Source organism: Xiphophorus maculatus, chromosome 24, assembly GCF_002775205.1.
Source record: "Xiphophorus maculatus strain JP 163 A chromosome 24, X_maculatus-5.0-male, whole genome shotgun sequence".
In the NCBI taxonomy this organism is placed as follows: domain Eukaryota; kingdom Metazoa; phylum Chordata; class Actinopteri; order Cyprinodontiformes; family Poeciliidae; genus Xiphophorus; species Xiphophorus maculatus.
This window is the reverse complement of record NC_036466.1, coordinates 3,938,506-3,959,159: the sequence shown is the minus strand read 5'-3', so window position 1 is coordinate 3,959,159 and position 20,654 is coordinate 3,938,506. Positions and strand designations below refer to the sequence as shown.

Sequence of the window (20,654 nt, the reverse complement as noted above, 5' to 3'; positions counted from 1 at the left end):
CTGGTAGCGTTAAGACGGTTTCTGCTGAACATACTGATGCTTCTGAAGATACATTTGGTGTTTGAAGTATTCAAATAGTTTTTAGAGGATGTCTCAGGTATTCTTAGTCCTTCACGCTGTACACCGAATGACTTTGATTGAATATTTGGCGAGCTATCACATTCGTTTACCAAAGCTAATATGTATTTACATTTATTTACATAAACACACTGCATAACAGCATTAAATTGTCCAGTTGGATGTACTCACTCTGACTGTAACTTAGAGACGAAGATGCTAAAACTGAAATAGTGAGGTCATCCTGATCATGATCATTTTTGCAATTGATCAAATGGGCAGCATCCCAGGGGGACACTAGAAAAAGGGGCGAACTCATTACATAAAAATCAAATTTTCCTGTGTCGCGCCTATGACACGTTCTTTATTAATAAGAGTGGAAACAGAGTAACTAAAATATTTGTTTTTTGCATAATAACAACTTACATTTTTTATTTATATATTGCATAACAATTTAATTAATTAATTGCTTTTGTAAAGCAGTGAGGAAAATTATTTGCTTCTCTTAGGTTTTTATTATTTACAATAAGGTGGGTTTTTTCTGTTTTTTACAGTGATTGATAAACGAGGCGACAGAACCGTCTAAGAATTAGTGAAGTCATTGCAAGAAGATGCCAGTTCTGTTTAGATATGCTTCTAATATTTAACACAGATTATAATACCGTATGGTTTTAAAGCCGTCATGGGATAAGCAGGCAGACTGCAGACTTTTAGCTGTCAGTCACAGTGCCTGCTTAAAAAGTGGATCTTATAAAGGCAAAGAGAGCTGCCTTTGTTGAAAGGATTTACTATAAAAGCGAGAAAGTGTGTAGAGATGAAGCAAAACGTTCCTCTTCAGATTGGTTTCAGCTCTGAAGCTGTGAACAAATTTCTGTTTCCTGCAATCTGATCTTTAATATCATAAGCAGAGCTAATACAAGAAGAACTCTTCAAATGATCATTTGAATCAAGCCAACCAAAAGTACTCCACAAAACAACTGCGGTTAAACCAGAACAATTCTCGATTATGAGAACCATGAGAGCAAGTGCTTTTTAACTCAGCACTAGTCATGTTGTTTATTAATGTCAGGTGAGAGGATGTAGCTGCTGTTGGCCCTCAGCTCCACTGGGTTCAGGTTACATTTTAATATTTTATTATCCAAAGACGTCAAACCGTTTTCACATGATATTATCTCAATATCGGATTAAATTCTGGCTGTAATTTCTAATTTTTGTGGCACTTATTGCTGAGGAACCCAAACATTATCAGATATTGTTTTTTTTTTGTTTGTTTTTATGATCACAACAAATATCTCATTATTTTCCGCTAACAAGTCCGGGACTTTAGAGATCCAGCTGCTTCGACCCAAATCGGCTTAGCCGGATCAAAACACACAGTCAGAAAAATGAAATCTAGACATGACTGTTTCTTTTTAAACGTAAAAGTGATTAAGGACCCTCACTGTCATGAGCAAGCGGTGACAACAGTGGAAAATCAAAGCAAACTCTGCAAGTTAGCAAAAGTAAGTTGTGCATATTCGTGTCTAAAGTTTCCAGATTAGATGTAAAAGAGGCTCTGAATTGATTCTCAGAAAGACTCCTGGAAGGAAGTGTGTGCGTACCTATTAGCTGTGTTTGGCGAGGTTCCCTGGGTAACTGCAAAGTAGGCTAAATGAGTAAATTACAATAGACGCACAGGCAATTAGACTGAAAACATCATACACTTTGTTAGATTTGTTAACATAAGTGCCTGGAAGTTATGTTTCAATTACAGCCGGAGGATGCCAAACACTGGGGGGAGTCGCTTGATGCTTTACAGCTTCCATATTAAACCTGGTTTTATCAACAGCTGCTGAGTTATGGCACAGCTAACTGCAAAAGCAGAAAGAGCCAATCACAGCGAACCGTTTTAGAACATTAAACAGCTGTTGAATGGGAACATACAGTTCCTCAAACTACGTCAAGGAATAGCAGGAGCTGGATTTCTTTCTGGTTTCCAACACATCCTCAGCAGTTTTTTTTCTGATTTTTTTTTTTGTTTGTTTGTTTTGCTTTTGTCAAACAGCTAAGAAAAATGTTAGCATTAGCTGGCGTTTATGTTGGTGTGCTAGTTTGACCCAGGGAAAGTACATTCTTTGCTAAGAAAGCTCAAAGTAGACACATTTGTTTTACCCAACTGGATTATAATCTTAAGATTATAATCTTAGTGAACAAATGTTAGCATGTTAACTCATGTATAAGTACACTGGTGTGATACAGCATTAGCATTGCACATTGTAGTTTATTTTATCTACTTTCTCCCTTCCCTTTCACTAATGTCCAAAATAGTTACCGGTGTATTTGAATACACTTTCTACAATATTTAATTTATTTAAATGACTTAGCATTCAGAGAATTGCTAGAACTTGCATGCTTGTTTTAGCATTAAAATGCTGCTTTGACTCTGGGCAAAGTTCTTGATGGTATATTTCAATTAAATTCATTTGTCTTTTGCTGACTAATGACTAATTTGATTCATTATTTTGAATATATTATCTAATAGATGCCTGGTTTGATGTAATAAAAGGACACAGTTTGAACTAGCATGCTAAAGTTGGCGTTAGCATGCCGGTTTGGCTCAGTTTTTATGGTCTATTATTTACAATCCCTTGCTTTTTGTTCTCACCCTATTTGAAAAATTAGAGTCATTGATCATTGATGCCTTTATACATATATATATATATATATATATATAATTTGTCTCAGTAAAAGGCAAATGACTAATTTACCTTTTACTGAGGCAAAATGTCAACTGATAAATTTTAAAGTATTATGTACAATATTTTGTTTTATTATTTTTGATAAATGTTAGCATTAGCACTTTAACATGTCTATTTGCTGTGGTTTATGACACTGTTCAAATTCTCCTAATCAATATGGACAATTCAAATTTATGTCTGTCTTGTGATTGGATGTAGAGTTTCCTAACATAAAGCTGTCTGCAGATATGGCTTACATCTGAATTTCATACTTTAATCAAAAATATCACTTCAAATATATTCAGTTGGTTTTTCAACTCTAATGCACCAGCCAAATTTTTGTTTCAGATAATTATAAAATGGTGTGGCGTATGTTTGTTGTGCACCTTGTTGGTACAAATTAGCCCTAACATTCGCCTCGCTGGATCTATTGTTTGTTTTTTTTTGCTTTTTGAGATAGAACACACTTGTAATAGCTTCAGCTTCCATCCACATCTTGTTAAATTTGAGCACCTGACCCAGCGGGCCTCGGTGAGCAGTTTACATCCCCTTTGCTTTTTGAGTTTTTGCCTCTGAAACAAAGCCGGGTTGATGTGGCGGGAGGGGAAAACGCAGGTGCTTGTGTTTACTTCCCTCCGGACCTCCTTCCTCCTTGTCTCACAGAGGAATGCAGATAAAAATTGATCAAGAAAGCTTTCAGGACAAAAACCCCCCCTGCAACCAAAGGAAATTAAATAGTGTCAAAGTGAAAAGAACGAGGAAAGGCAGGGTAATCCTTTAATTTAATTATATAAATTACAACAAAATATCCTTTCAAAAATCTGTTTTTCTCCTCTCGCTTCCTACACTCTTCCCTCGCCGCTTCTGCTGGAAAGGCTTTCCTGCTGTTGCTAAGAAACAGGGAAACGTTTTTTTTTTTTGGTTTTTTTTTTGGTGTTGGATTTTCGCCAGCAGGTCCCGGAGGCTGGAAGGGAGAAGGGGGCAACAGTGGAGGCACTGTGGCGTCTGCCAGCAGCCGAGTGCGGACCCACAGCTGGGTCGAGCTGCGGCGCAGTCATGACGCCTCCTCCACATGCACCTGGGGGCCGGGGGGGTCACGGTTCAGCCGATGATCACTAAGCTCGCCGGGACTCTGCAGTAAACATCGGGTCACGGATGGGTCGGAGTGATGAAACAGCAGGACTTTCGACCAATGAAGGCACTTCAAGACGGAGGGAGCAAAAAATACCTTTTCTATGCACTTTGTTTTTAGAGACTGAATCACAAGATGGAATGAGTTGCAGTGTGTTCTGCAAACAAATGAAAGTCGTGAAACATATATGACAGAAGATGATTTTACCGAAGGGTTTATGACAGGCCCCACAATGGAAATTATTTCCCCAATAAGTATGCTAATCAAAGGCTCCTCTGAAATGGATTCTACTGCTCTTTTATTATGTCGCTCTTTCTCTTTCCCAATGATTGACACATTGTAATCTTGTTAATAAGCACCTCCGCTGAATGTTTCCTTCCTATTGTGTTTGTATTTCAATAGGCCAACTTGGCAGGTGTGCGCTGGTGTTTGCTTGGCACTCACCATGGAAGCTAATCTCAGCTACCTGCTATTATCCCAGAATACAGTCTCCCCCCTCCCCCCTCATGCTGTCAGTCTCCAATAATGTACCCCAGGGGTCAGCAGCCAATCAAACCCCACATTACTCATTCACTCCTTCCCTCCCAACCAATCATCGACATCATTACTGGCCTGTCTCTGGTCATTAAGAGGAGTCTTGAGGACCTTTTTTTCCCTTCCTATCCTGTCATGGGATGTTTGAAATTCACCTAAAATAGGACTTGAATGGTCATTAAGGACTGACTCGACTTTATGTCCTCTGGAGAATGAATATATCCATCGGTTATTGCCAGACTGTGGAGACCAGGGCTGAAGTGGAGATCCCCAGATCACAGTTCCCTCCTCCAAGTCATCTGGGTCTTAAGATATCTGTGACATTAAATCTTTCATGTGAGTCCAGGAATTACCCCGAGGCCTCTTTCTAGTGACTCTTGTCAAACCTCTCTAGGAAGGCATCCAAAAGGGATTTCTACCAGATACCCAAACTACTTCACCTGACACTGCCCCAACCCACTCCAAAGCACACAACCTAGGGGTCACAGCTTAAAGGAAGATTTCCAGAGGCAAGCTACCCCCACTAATTAATCTTGAGGGATTTTGAGTTGTTTCTAAACCAGGTGTGACATTTAATCTTCCTAGTGGGTCCCCAATTTCTCCCAAGGTCTCCTAACGCAGGATAATCTATGAAACATCCCCCTAAGGAGGCAAACAGGAAAGTGTCCTTACGAGTGCCCAAAACGCTTCCACTGATTCTACTCCTTACTTTTTCCCCAGACGTGTTGAAGGCATAACGGCTGAAGCAGCTTGAACTGAGTTTGTCCTCTCAGCAGCTCTGGTCCCTATTGGGCATACTGAAGGTATTCTTACCAGATGACTAAACAACTTCTGACTTTACATCCAGCTGCTTCCAAAAACAAGCGACAAAGGAATTGACTTGCATCAAGATACCTTTAAAGTAGAGTAAGCCTCCTTAAGAGGGAGCTAATTTGAGATCTAACTATGCTTCTCTCAGCCATTAACTAAAGTACAAGAAAAAAAGACAGAGCTCAATAAGTAAATCAAAAGCTTCTTGACCTTGAAAGACCAGTACAGATCTCAGTTCATCCATATGAATAAGAATAAGAGCTCCTGAAATTTTTACTTGGATCATCCGATCATGCTGAACAGAACCGTCTCACTCTAGACGTCCACATGATGAGACCAGAAGGACCACATCAACCAAGAAGCAGGAATGCATTCCAGAGTTCTGGAGAACAGAACTTGTAATGATTCAGTTAGTGGTGGTGTCTAGAAAATCAAAAGATTTACTTGGAATACATTGCGACAATTCAACCCCACTTCTCACATTAGTTTTATACAGATGAAATAACATCTCTCTGGGGACCTGAAACCTTTCCTTTTCAATGACCTACTGTCATGACTTGTGGTAGTTGAGGTGTCGACCCAAACGCAGAGACGGAGAGGCAGCAACTGAGTTTGATGATTTAATGAAAATCTCAAGTGAGAGCAAAAGGCTAAGAGCTGAAACACTTGTATCAACTGGAACAACTTGACAAAGACACGACAGCTTAGACAAGGATCCGACAGGGAAACACAGACACAGGTGAGTATAAATACAAGAGGAGACAATCAGGGGAATGAGAAACAGCTGGGCACAAAGACATACTGACAGGGTGGGGGGGGGCTAAATTAACTAAAACAACACAAAGAAATCCACATCCTCACAACTTCTTCTGAAGGGAATCACATAAATCTTCTCCAAGTCAAGGAAACACATCAGGACCACTGAAGAAACCTTCATAGGACCTTGAAGTTTCTTTGCATGGTGAAAAATGTCTATTTCAGCTACATCTTTCAGTCTTCTTTACAAGTAAATTAATCAAAGTTTTTAATTCACATTCCCTAACGTGGATGTTCAGTACACTCTTAAAAAGTGTTTTTGTCTTGACTTCATTTTATGGTCTTATTTACATGAATCTCACTTAATTCATTTGGTTTTGTGATGACAAGTTACTTGTTTGTGTTCAGTTAACTTAAAAGTTACAAATCTAACTAACTTAAATTAACTTAAAGGAACATTTCACTTTTACTTTACTTGAAACAATTGAGTTCAATGCCAGTTTTGTGTCCTACATGTGACCAACTCAAAGATGAGAAGAAAATCTAAAAAACTCACTCGGCTATGAATAAAAATGAAGAAACGGTTGAGAAAACAGAGGTAAAAGGCGCTTTCAGAGTCAGGGTTGTATTGTACTGTTTGCTTCAATGTGTTTATGATCCACTTAACAGTTAATGTGGAAGACTGAAAAAATTTCAGGCTGCTTTTTGAGCAATTTCAGTGCTTGTTTCTTGGTCAGGGAAGCTAAGTCTGGCTGTTTTTATGTTGTATATGAATATTGAAAGAGCTTCAAGCCAAACGGCGTCAAAATTCTGTGCACAGTTGACCAATAAGTTGCTCTCTTTTTTCTTTTTTTTTTGCATTTATTCATTGCGTTTATTTAGTGGTGACCCAAGGTTGAGTCCTACCACTCTTCTTGAGAATTTAAATGAGGATATCTTAAAAAAATCCAAAGCGCTCGCTCATTTTACTCCTGGTCCTTCAGGCTGACTCTGCAGCTGAATTAATTCGCCTCATCAAGTCCAAAATACAGAGATAATCAGCCTGATTTTTATAGTGACTTCTGAGAAGGTCAGCTGCTACACGAAGAGGCAGATGGTCGAGGTCTTCCAATCTGTTAAGACCGATTACTTCAACTTGAATTAAAGCCAAATAATTTTCCTGTTTTTTTTTTTTTTTGCTCAACATGAATAAAATAAAAGCCAAGTAAACCACACGGACTTTTAATTTGACGTAGATGTTTTCAGTAGTTATTAGAGATTCTCTTTAAAAACAACGGAGGAACTCAGGCTATGGAAGTCTGAAACAGGCAGTGACTGAGGTGACGTTTCTATCATTTTTCTCTCGACGTCCAAATATTTCATAAGGTTGACATTTTAAAATGCAAATTTGCAGACAGGAAATGAAAGGAATGCAGAGGCACCTCGCAGGTAATGAATCAGAAAGCTGCAGCCAAAACTTAGTTAAAAGTTAGAAGTTCTTGATATTGAGCATTGTTTAAAAAACTTAGGCATTCTTCACTCCTACGTATTTTGCTTCTAAACAGGCAAACTTTTCAACTTTCTTTGAAAAACTTTCACAGCTTTGATAGGAGTTTATTACGTGAACCTTTTTGGAGGGTTCTTAAGAGTCAGGTCAGGAGCTCATTTTTTATTTAGCACTTGAACATCTTTGCTAACTTTGAAAACACTTAGCTTCTCCTTTATTTACTTTTCTGAATCAATTCTAAAGTGCTAATTTACTTTGCTGCTTTGTCAGCTTTCAGTTCAAGTTGAAGTCGACTGCTACGAATAATTCAGATAGTTAGATGCTCTTCTTTTGAAGTAGGTAAAAGCTAAAAATGTAGCAGTTCCATTTCCTCTTCCTACATTCTTCTTTTTAATTTTTCAATAAACTTTATTGAACAAAGGGTTGGCAAACGAAAAGTAAACGAATGAGGAGGGATAAACTCACATTAACAAAACAACAAGGGGTGTTAGTTAAAGAAAAAAACACATGCAATTGTTTTACCCTGGTTGAATTTAGTGCTTTAGCACTTAGCATTAGCTTCCTCTAAACACCATGTTGGTATAGCATTTTGGCATTAGCAGAACTGACGTTTATGATTAGTTCTTTGGGTTAGCATAGCTAGCGTTGCAGCATGTTGACCTTCTTGTCACTTGAAGCTTTCTCCACTCTGCTTTTACAGGTTTCTGTTCTCTCCTTTTTGGGTTATCTTCATGTTTAATTCCTTTACCTGTCCTTTCCTTTTCCACGCAGTCCATAAGAGAAGTGACGGGCTACGTGCTGGTGGCGCTGAATCAGTTCGAGTACCTGCCGCTGGAGAACCTGCGGATCATCCGAGGCACAAAGCTGTACGAGGGCCGCTACGCTCTGGCCATCTTCCTCAACTACAGGCGGGACGGCTTCTACGGCCTGAGGCAGCTGGGCCTCCGCAACCTGACGGGTAAGACGGGCCGCGGTCCGACTGCACAGAAACGTCTGGGAGAATGTGAAGTCAGTAGCTGCAAGGTGTAAAGAAACATAAAGAGATGTTAGTGTTTCCATACTTCATTCCCAGTTCCATTGTCACGTCTTTCCATTCTCTTTTTATTCTGCTCTTACTTCTTTTCCTCTCGTCTTTTCTTCCTTCTGTCCCAACATGCTCTCCTTCCTTCCTCCTCTCTGCATCCTGTTTTCTCCTCTGCATAGGGTCATTCCTTCCTTCAGTTTTTTATTCCAATGTCCTCCCTTTCTTCTTTCTTTTGTCTCTTTCTTAAATCCTTCCATTCTTCCATTTGTACTTTCATCTTCCTCCTCCTTATGTTCTTCACATTTTATTATTTCCTTCTCCCATTTTTCTGTCCTTTTTGTCCTTCCTTTTTTCCATTGCTCTACACTTTTTTCTTCCTTTTGCTTTTCTTTTCTTCTTGACTCCTGCCTTTCTTCCATTTGTTTTTTCTTTTTTCTTTCCCTTCTTTCCTCTGCCATGTCCTTCCTTCCTTCCTTCCTCACCTCCCTGATGTCTTGATCACTTTCTTTCCTTCGATCTTCTACCCTTACGTCCCTCCTTGTTTGTTTTTTTATTTCTTCTTGTCTAATTTATTCCTTTTCATGTCCTTCATTCCTTTCCTTTCATATATTTCTATAATCATTCCTTCCTTCCTTCCTTGCTTCCTTCCTCCTCTCTCAGATCTGGTGAAGGAAGTGTGTGTTTTAAATCCTCTCTGAGGTGAGAACTAAAACAAAAAAAAGGAAACATCTCCAAAGCCTGAGCGGCCGAACGGATCAAATGGATTTGATCGTCTTTGCGATAAATCACAGGCAGTAAATGTAATATTTAGCCATTTAAACTCCCCCTCACAATGAATTATGGGCTCTTTTTTAATTTGTGCTTCCAACACATTTTCTGCTCTAAAAAGAAAATGCCGGTTTGAATTCTTTTTTTTTTCCCCTCCCACACACACACAAGCAGATTTATTGCAGCTTTAAAAGCTGTAAGTCACAGAACTGAAACTTTGTAAATAAGCTGCTGAATTAGGAATGTTGGGCTCAATAATGAGAGATTTTCCCCTCAACTTGATTCTTTTCCCTGTCAGAAGAAAAAAAAGGCTTTGGAGGCAGGTTGCATCGATGTTTTACATAACAGCTGCTGTGTTGGGCTTTGTTTGGGCCATGCGGGAGCGCGACACTAAACAGCAGCCATTTGTTAAAGGAGCATTTAACGGTGGTTACGTCTGAAACAGGAAGCTGCCTCATAGTGGATCCTTCAAAAAAACTCTTCCTGTCTTCACCTCGTACGTTTAGAAAAGTTTGACGCACTCCCTGGTTCAGTTCAGTCACAGCATCAGAGGTCGATTTATACTGTAAGAAACTGCTGCAGACTCAGCACTGTAACATAAAATTAACTGATGAATTAATTAGTATAACCCTCTAATTGCCATGACAACACTAGTGTTTTTATGGACCTATTGACTTACATGTGTTTTGAGGTGAGAGTTAAATGGTTAACTGAAATCCTGTATATAAATTATTATTTTAACATAGTATAGCGTCCATCAGATATTTATTTGTTCTGTTTGTTAATTGTATTTTTTTATTATACATACATATATACTATTTAGTTTATTAATTTTTACTTGTTTATGTATTTGTTTTTAGTTATATAGTATATATATATATATATATACATATATATATATATATATATATATATATATAATTTATTTTACCTTTTGATTGAATTCTTGCAGCTGTAAATGTGGAACCAGATGACAAATGGAAACTTGTCGTAGTGACTAAAGGAAATAGTTTGGGATCCACGTTATCTGAGCATCTGCTCCTATTTGCTTCATCCAGTTTCCCTGCATCATGTAATCGAAGGGATCAAACAAACAGGACATGTTTTTTTTGTTTTTGTTGGGGGTTTTTTCCTGCTTGCTGACAATCCTTAGAGAAAGGGGGGAAAAAATCCTTTCCGGTCTCCAAACAGCAGTTACTTTGTCTTTAATCTTGTTGGTTTTTGGAGGAAATGTGTTGGATGTCTTGATGGCTGGAAAAAGAACAACAGCAACAAAAAAAAACCTCACCACATTCATTGTTGCGCTTCCAGCATGAATTGAAACCAAAAAGCTTTGGTGCACGCTGGCGCAGCCAGGGAGTAAAAGTCCCGTCCAACACGTACGTCCTCGGAACCGTCGCCAAAAAACAAAGAGGAATGCGTCAGAAATGGCCACTTCCTGTTCATCGGCACACACTGAGGTACTCAACTGTATTTGTTGTGATTTCAAGAACAACAAAAAAAAAAAAGACACATTGCTGCGTGTTTCTGTTCAAAGCTAGCGGCCACATGGAAGAGAACAGCTATCGGTGCAGAAAAAGTTCCCTAGCAGGAATTTACTGCAGGCCCGTGTCGTATTGACTTTGCAGCGCCGCTTTGGAGATTGATGGCCGGGGAGCAAACAGTGATCCATATTAGGCCCCAGATTTATTGTGATAAGCAGCGTTTTATGGAGTCTGAATGCCGTGATAAGGCACTCCTGAGAGCTGTAAGGGCGTGTTGACATCCGGCGCCGGTACAGCAGCGGGGGGGCGGGTTGGGAGGGGGGCACCTGTTTGACGGCCCCAACCAGGGAAGGAAAGCCTAAATGCACCTTCATCCCTGGATGATTCGCAGGTTCTGCTCCACAAATGACACAAAAGAAGCAGGAAAATGCTGCTTTTCTCAGGTAGATGAGAAACTTCCTTTATTTTTACCAACCTTAAGGACTCTCAAGGTAAAGTGGCAGGAGACGCGTTTTGCTCAGCAGCTCAGTGGATGTGTAAGTTTAGCATCAGCGGCGCACTGCGAAACCACAAAGCCTTAGCAAGTATTTTTCTCTCGTTTCTAGTAGGAATATCTTAGTGCAATTGATATGGCAAGTAACTTTCCACCAAGAAATTGGAGCTAGTTTTAAGGCAACAATTCCTTAGTTTTGATGAAAAAAATACCAGGTCCATTGAAAGATTATTTCACTTATAACAAGATATTTTTCCCATGTTATTAGTGAAATAATCTGCCAACAGAACTAATACTTTTTCATCAATATTAAGAAATGAACTTAAATCAATCTGGTACATCTGACTGAAAACTTTCAAGTTTCAAGTGTATTAAGATATTTACCTTAGAAACTTGACCGAAATACTTGGTAAGATTTTGTGTCTTTGCAGTGTGTTTATTTCTGGTTGCCAGTTAAGATGCTAAAGACGCATTCGGAGCGTGATGTGCGGCCCGTCTCCACGGCTGCATACGCTTTCCGGCACTCCGCCTTCCTCAGATCACCAGACTTTATCCCGGTCCAGTGCTGCAGTTCAAGCAGAACCAGTAAAGCTTCTGGATCAGCACTGGTCCCTTGAATTCTCCTGGGGCGCCATGTTTTTTCTCTCTTACTCCAGCAGATCGCCTCGTTCCTTCCCGAACGTTAATGAGGATCCAGCTAACTTGATGACCTGTGCTAATCCGTTAGAAGTCCCAGCTGCTCGGTCCTGCAGACTCTGGGCTGTGAAATCCTTCGCTGATGGATTTGGGTTGAGTTTTGCTGCAGTCAGTCTGCAGACAGCTGTGCAGGCGTCAAACCAGCAGCTTGTTCAGCTTGAACTCTGCAGCCATATGAACTGTGTACACACTTTAGCGTGTTACCACGGAGCTAATTACCCCACGTTGAGCAGTGGCAGGCGTAACAACCGTCGGATCTTAAAGGCCATCAGAACTGATGAAGTGTTGCGTTTGAAACGCTCTGATCCTGTTCCTGACACTTTTTTGTGTTTAATTCTCCTTTTTTCTGTCCATATGGATGTAGACCAAATTCTTTGGCAGATATGCTCCCATATTCATACGTCCAGAACCCAGGTAGCAGTCCTCCCTTCCCCTCTTTTATCATTTCTCTGTTCTTTCATGTAAATTGCTTCCACTGAGGCTCACTGGGGCTGCGGCTTCCTCCCCCGATTGGAAGCTAATCGTGTCGCACTAATTGCAGCATTTGTGTGGGCATTTCGCAGGTATTTAGGCCAAATTACCAACAGCAGTTGCCGCTGAGGTAAATTGATTAATAGACCTCGTTATAATTAACCCCACGTGCATCTTCATTTACGAGAGCATGACTATTGATTCCACGGGTCACAGGCCTCTGCCCAGTCAACAGAAAAATCTCAGAATTTCACTCATTTTAAAAACAAATTGAGCATAAATGAGGAAAACAAACTTTATTTTATTATTGTGTTATAAAAGGATAAAAATAGAACTTGCACAGAAGAGAGCTGCAAGTTTAAAAATAAAATAATGACACTTCCGATGCTAAGTTGACCATTTTAATGGATTTTTAATGCAACTTTGCATTAAAAGTGTCATTATTTACCGAATAACACCTCATGACAGCAGTCTTAAACATTCATGAACACTCCATTATCTTCATGTCAGGTGTTATGTCACGTTTATGACAGTGTTACCGCGTCAAAGTGTTGCCAAATAATCAATGTACCGTCTGTCAAGCGTGGAGGGGGAAGTATCATGCTATGGCACAAAGTGTAGCAAATGAAAAAGTGGACAAATATCTCTAATTCTTTAAAATATCCAACGTCTGTCAGCTCCAAAAGTAAAACCTGGGCACAATGTAGCATTTCAGCAGGGTCAATCAATCAATCAATTAATCAATCATGTTTATTTGTATACCACGTTTCAGCAACAAGGGAGTTCAAAGTACTTTAGATCATAAAAACACAAAAATACAAAGTCAACAATTGAAACGATACATTTTGTCTAGTGCCGTCATTCCACATCAGAATGTTGATTAATGTTTCATTGATTACGTTTCAAAAGCTGCTCTAAACAGGTGGACTTGAGTCTGGATTTTAAGGATCTCATTGTTTCGGAAGTTTGTTCCAGATTTGCGGTGCATAGAAGCTGAATGCTGCTTTTCTATGTATACCAGATGTATTGTACAAGAAAAATACCTCAGTTAGTGAAGCTGTGTAATGTCTGATAACAGGTAGATCTTGAGGCATGTGATTTCTGAGCCAGAGACTAATGCTGGAAGGGACCAAACAAGAAATAAAGGGGCGAAATGATTGACCGGGCTCAAAGTCAGTGGAAGCCCAAATATGGAAAGTGTGTTCCTGTGGGAAAGACTGCGCTTTAAATTAGAGCTATATGTTGGGGAATGTCAGACATGGCAGAGGACGTCTAGAGGCTGTTTTCAAAGATCAACAGTTGGCACCTCATTCCTCCAGGCCAACACATATATCCTCCACAAATAATCCAAGCTTACTTATGTCAAAAAAGAAAAAAAAAGGTTTTTTCAGAAGTCGTGATCTTTATTTACATTTTTTTCTGACCAGCTTTTCTCTGTTATCTTTTTGGCCTTCATGTTTTCTTATAGATCAAACTGAAATGTCTAAACCAAACCCAATTCATCCAGTACTTGCAAAATCTCGTTACAGTATGATGCTGAAACTGGTTTAGCGGTTGTGAAGGTTTCACATCATCCAAAACTTTTTGTTTTCTGGTCTTTTTCTCAGATTTTCGTCTCATTATCGTTCAATCTGGGTGCATCGCACATTATGCATGATAAGCACGTTATGCAACGCCGATGACTGAGTCTGAGGAACACAACGGTCCTTGAGTTTTCACATCAAAGATGGGATCTGCTCTGTAATATATTTTCTTGAGTAAAGGTTTTAGTCGAGCAGCTTAGCAGTTTTAGCTAAACGCATGTCAAATTTCAGCCAAGTAGTGCAGCCCGTCAAGTGAAAGTGCAGCTGTTGCACAGATTGGCAGTCAAGCGTTGGACCTTCCCTAATCACTTCTTTACGCGTTTCGCCAGCTGCTTTCAGAAATCACGCAGATTTTCCTGATGGAAGAACACGGAGGAGCGAACGGAGCCGCCGTAATTGCGTTTGGAGTTTGTTTAGGCAAAGAATTCTCCCTCCATTGCCTCTTTACTTAACATAAAGCCTGTGGTGTGATCTCCAGAAAGTGGTGTAATTACAGGAAGATCAAATAGAGCAAAAGCGGCTAATGCTAATACGCACTCTCGATCTGGACCGTTAGAGGAAAGCTGGAGAGAGTAGAGAGTTGGGGCCCATTAATAATGAATCCAGTGTCATCATTAAGGCACCAGATGATTAAAACATATCTCCCAGCTTCAAACGCTGCTTTGCCATCCTAGGAAATGCTGCAGTTGTGAATCTGCAAAGCAAGAGAACCCTTTCAGTCTGCTTGTGAAATAAAGTTTTGCTCTTTTTTTCTTTTTCTTTTTTTCTTTCATCCCTTCTAGCTCCTTTTTGGAGGAGCGAAACACCAAAGCACCAACATTCCTTTTTGAAAACAAAAATGCAGCTCCAGTTCGGTGTGATGTAACGCATCCCATAAATCTGCACAGACGTCTCAATGATATGAACTTTTACACCGAGTTGGTGTAAAACGTCTTTGCCGCAGCTTCTTGAGACGACTTGTTTATGTCAACTTGATGTAGATAGTTCCAATACAAAACCTTTAAATGGTCTTGATGGAGAAGACTAATCACTACTCAGACTGAAGACCTGATGTACTAAATTATCTCTCGTTAATATTCATGCTCAGGAGAAGGCAAAGCTTCATCTTTGGCTTGATTTCTGCAACCAAGCAGTCATTGTCATGCAACGCTTGTGCTCAGGCTTATTGTTGTGTTGCGGCGGGAGTCTTTTAAGTCCATTGACAGGGAGAGCCGAGGGGCCCCTGGTTCGTCTCCATTAGGGGCCGTAACACTCACGGAAGGAGGAATAAATGATCTCTAATGGATCGGAAGCAGTCCTCTGAGGGCAGTATGTCCGCCGCCCTGTACGATGATCCTGGACGTTAAGGTTACCCGACTCCAGCTGAGTGAACCGACTCTGCACCTTACATCACCTTAGTTAGCGACTCTGACTTTTGCTCCAAAAAATTGTCTAATATTACCTGTAAACTCAGCCTTCCAGATCATTCTTCAACACTTTGGGATTCGGTACTCTTTGGCTGGAGGAGAATGACTCATCGGTCCGGTTCAAGCACTCTCAACTAACCTTGACGACGAAATCTAGCCCTACAGAGTAAAGGGAACTTTTTCTCCATAAGGGACTACTGTGGTTCAATAAATGTGAAACAGATTTGTCCCTAAACCTGCTGACCTTTTTCTTTTCTTTTTTTTTGGCTAAAGACAAAAAAAATATTTTGCCAGAATTATTTCCTTCTTGAAAACTTTGATCTAAGGCTGTTTTCCCACCTGATAATTTGGTTTTGGTCAGTTAGAGACCAAAACTGCAACATTTTCAGCTGCTATACCACTGAGTCAAACCAACCAAACACTTTAAGCAACCCATTCCCCTCCTCGTCTGTGGGGGCGCTGCACCAAGAACCACTGAAGGAAATGACACAAAAACCTCTAAAGAAGTCACTGAGTGCAACCATAAACTATATATGTAAGCTAAAATAGAGTAGCATCAGGTTATAGCGGTTGTGGAGTTTCTCTTTTGAGCTGTTTCTCCGGCTAGTGTTAGACTTGTGTGCTTGTTTTGGTTCCATTTACCCAGAATGCCGGGCGCTTTAGTCCACTTCCTTCTCTTGAAAGCAGACTCCGTTCCATGCACACAAATTTCACCTGTGGAGGAACAAACAGCACAACAGAGTATAAGGCGCTTCCCTGTTTCATTTAACCTTTGCTTTACGACAATCCCAAAGGAAGAACCTGATTTTGTGGGATTTTAGTCTAAAGGCCATGATGGTCAAAGCAGAAAGTTGATTATTTGTTTGGTGAATCAGTTCTGAGTTGATTTGGCTGATGAATGGCCCAATGATGACCTAGTATTTAAAGACTCCGATCTAGCCAAAGGTTCCAATAACCTTTAGCAAACATATAGGCTACCTGTTAACATGTAGAAACATCCTAATGGTTCTTATGGCCATCTGTATGCTGCAGTTCTTAAACAGTTGGCTCTAAAAATTTTGTATTTACTTCCATTTGAGAGATATTTTGACCGATTAAACAAAGTAGGCTATAAATCAAAACCACTTTTGGTCCATTTATGTCCATTAAACTACCAGGGTCAAAAGTTGACTTTGTCCTTCAGTAAACAGTGCTTGAGACCAGGCCTTCTGATAACTGGAAGTGTCCATTTGACAGTAATTACACTGAGACCGCCGGCTGATTGTTCTGCTCTCGGAGGCGTCCACGCTCTGACATCGCCTCCCATTTGCATGATTTAGGGTCCGGATGAAAACAGAGTTGTCCTCCAGGGTCTCCGGACACTTTGACTCCGACGCGCGTCGCTGATGTCTTTGGGTTCTCCGAGCCCCGTCTGCATCTCGAAACACTAATAAAGCACGTCCAGTCCCTATCACTTATGAATAATAATGTGTGCTGCACATCTGGAGAAGTCGTAAACCAGAGATGGCCAAAATAAAAGGACTTGAATTCTTGTTGGGGAAAAACTCATCAAAAGTCATGTTAAATATTCTGTAGTGCCAGATGGAGGCAATTTACCGTTCCGAGTTGGTTTGTTGGTGTGTGTGCTGTCGTCTGTGTGCTCCAAATTATCCAAGCGGAGGGATGAGTGCAGCAGCTCTTTGCCAGAGAATGACAAATTGCCCATTTAGCCCATTGTAAGTGTCAATTTTAATGCAGAGGGGTTAGGTCGGTTTCAGCACTTGCTAACCATTCTGCAGGGTAAAAATATGGAATATGGTTTATTACTTGAACTACAAAATCTGTGTCAGGGCGGAAGTGTGTGCATGTTTCCGATCCGCAGACGGCAAAACACACACAGGAAACTTTCTTTCTGCGTGCGAGCACATAATAAGAGCTACATTTCAAGTTCTGAGGCCGGCGGCTCAGCGGTTTTCGTCCTGCCGTCACGGCTCCCCCTTGGCTCGTTCGCGGTGCCCTTTAAATTTCAGTTTGATGTCGCAATCTTGAACAATTGTACCCAAACACAATTTCCAGCTCAATCTCTGAGCGGACCCCGGCTCGTCGGGGGTAACTCTGCTGTAAAACAGCCTGTCACCAGCGTTGTGGAAAGAGAAAAAAAAAAAACACAGCGCAGCAATTTCTCGGAGGGTTGTTGAGCACCGAGAGTGGCAATTTATTTGATGAGTGAGTTGCTTGACCTGGGGTTCAGAGGGAGCTATTAAAAAATAGGGTATAAACCTCAAAAAACAAAGCTTATATACTGTATATATATATATATATATATATATATATATATATATATATACATCTATCTTTCTTTCTTTATTGTTTTTTTTGCTGATTTCTGACTTTATCATCTGGATTTTAAAGCTGGACCTTGGACGAGAAAAAGTGAAAACGTCTTCAAACCCCTGCAGTTATTCGACATTAAACGTTGCAAATACAAAACAGTGTTGATGACTGCATTGGTAATCAGAGGAAATCTAAGTATTCAATATTTTCAACATAAATATGTATGAATTGACTGATGCAACAGACAGCAGTGATCGAGAACTTTGACCCAACATTTATCCTTCATTGGCGTCCCCACCCTCCTCTCCTCGTTGTGTTTGGCCGGTTCTTTTGTTTGCCCTTTGCTGATTGGAGGGCCTCTGCCTCAGCTTCATCTGAATGCAGGAAGCGGTGACAGAAGAGGGCCTATTAGGACTGAAGCCCATCCGGCCCTTTAAGTGCTCCGTGTCTCCAGCTCCATTTTCATTTGCCTCCATTATTGAATTTACCGGCTTGTGGTTCGCCGTGATTGCATTTTGTGTCACCCCTAAAAAATAATAATAATAATTAAAGAAATATCCCCACCCACCCCTTCTCAAGCTCTCATCACCAAAGGTAGAGTGACACCCAGTTCTTTTGTAAACATGGCTGCTCATCAAGCGGTATTCAGATGGAGGTGGCCGGGGGAGAAGAAAGTGATGGCAGGGATTCATTTAGCGTCCATTGAAGCTTTAAGGTGATGGTGTTGGTGGGGGTTGCTATCTCCACCCTCCCACCTACACAGCATCCATAATCTCCTAAGGTGAAGCATTTTTCATCAGGATTCACTGCAAAACAATGTCAGTCCAGACTGCTAAATTTAATCTGGGGGCTTTAAAACCCGATTATGGTTATCTGAAGGGCCGCAGCGGCCGGCTCCTGGAGGGCGGGGCTAAGTCAGAGAGACGGGGTTGGACCTCCCCCGCGCTGTCGCCCCTCACTCATTCGTCACCCGCCGCAATATCTCCTTGGCTGGCAGGGCTAATAATGGAGAAGAGGGGAAACGGGACTCGGGAGAGCCGCCTCCGCCTCCACGGTGCAGAGGCGGTTTCTCTGAAGTCAGAGGATCTCACTTGGAAAGATTGTATCGTTTATAAAACGGAGCACAAACGGCTTTGGCAGCTTTTTAGGGGTGTGACTAATACAGCGCACCCGACATTTCCTTTTAACTTCCTAACTCGCACCGTTAGGAGCTTGATTTCATTTTGGTCACTACAACACCAAAGCGTCTCTCCTCCACCTGCCTGACGGCGAACCGGCTCCTGTTTTCCGCCTGCGTGCCCTTCGCAATCCGCAGCCATTTACCCCGCATGCAGGCGGGATGCGAAATACTTATTCATAGAATTTGGGAAGTCGTTTTCACTTACATAGCCTCTTTCTCAACAGCCCGCTTTAAGTAAACACACTTGGAGGCGCTGGAGGGTAAGGGGGTTAACCTCGGGGACTGGTGCTTGTTTTACAGAGGAGTCAGGAGTTTGCCTCAGATTACAGGATTTCTTTGTGAAGAAAATACAAAACTTTAATGTAATTTTGAACTGTTTTTAATAGCTTGCATATCACATCTATGTCAAAAGGTCTCTCCATAAAAAAGTTATTCTTTTTCATTTTATAACCTCTGGCAAAAAATACATAATTAATTCTTTAAGTTGGTTACATTTTAAGGAAATACCTGGACTTTAATTTTAAAACAGGTAAGCGTTCAATCAGAATCACCAAGCTCTGAGGATAAGCATCATGTAATTTTGAGGGGAAACAATATGTTGAAGGGCACAATGATGAAAATTGTATTATGAAATAATTTAATGCTGAGCTGAAGATTATGGAATTACTCACTATGTAAGAAAAACATTGAATTACATCTGGCAAAAAAATACCTAAATGTTGGGGAAATGGTTATGGAATCTCTTAACACTTAAGAAAATATTCTAGATTCACCTTTTGTTGAAATAAATAACGGCATTGAAGAAAGAAGTATGGAATCATTAAATGTTAAAAACTAACTTACTTAGCTTAACTTAGATCAATGGGAGAAGAAAATGTTTATCCATCTGACTAAACATTCTCTTAAAAGCAGAGATTTTGTACTTTCCACCAAAAATCTAGTTGTGCAATTTTGCGCGTGTGTCAAACGTTTTTATTTCTAATTCTTAAAACATCATTTTCTGCCGGTTAGTAAGCCGTCCAATCACAGCAGAGAACTGACTTCTTCTGTAAAGTCCGTGGAAGATCTTAACTCACCCAGAGTTCATATCCATATTAGTTTCATAAATGTTGAATCCCCTGAATAAATATATATATATTTTTACTCTATCACAGTTTTTTTTTAACATAAAAAAGGAGCAAAGGGCCAACTTTAGCACAATAAAAGTGGAGCAATAACACATACTGACCTTTAAAGTTTTCTGCAAAATGTAGCAAAAAAAAGGAGGCAATGTCTTGTAAGGAATATAATATTTATGTCGCATAAAATGGCCACGCATCAGGGGTCATAAGTCAGCATTCTGAGGCAGATCTACATCCTACAACATGACAATGATCCAAAATACACTAGTAGAACTGTCTGAAAAATCCAGGCCTAGTCAATGCACAGATCTTGATCACTTTAAGATACTTTGTGTTATCTACGTCTCTTCAACATAAAAAACATCCTATTGAAGTTAATAATGCTGCCTCAAAACACCGACTCTGCTACTCTCATAAAACAGAACCAAAATAGTTTTCACACCTTGGCACCAGAACCACTGGCTATAGAAAAAGAAACGTTCTGCAACTTACCTGCGTCTGGTGTGAAAACAGAACATTTGTATGGATTTTAACCCCAGCGAATGAAACTACCAGAGTTTGAAGTGCAACTGTCATGTATTCAGAAAGTATATTTTGAATAGGAGGGAGTGGCTCAAATATGC

At 40.3% G+C, this 20,654-nt stretch overlaps 1 protein-coding gene across 3 annotated transcripts in view; it reads left to right on the top strand.

Annotated features, from left to right (window-relative positions):
- erbb4 (erb-b2 receptor tyrosine kinase 4) overlaps window positions 1-20,654 on the top strand; it is a 273,564-nt gene that overhangs the window by 158,584 nt on the left and 94,326 nt on the right. For all 3 annotated transcript variants that reach the window (XM_023329564.1, XM_023329565.1, XM_023329563.1), the window contains exon 3: window positions 8,264-8,450. In XM_023329564.1, the coding sequence (XP_023185332.1) occupies window positions 8,264-8,450 (187 nt within the window). The remainder of the gene's footprint in view (window positions 1-8,263; window positions 8,451-20,654) is intronic.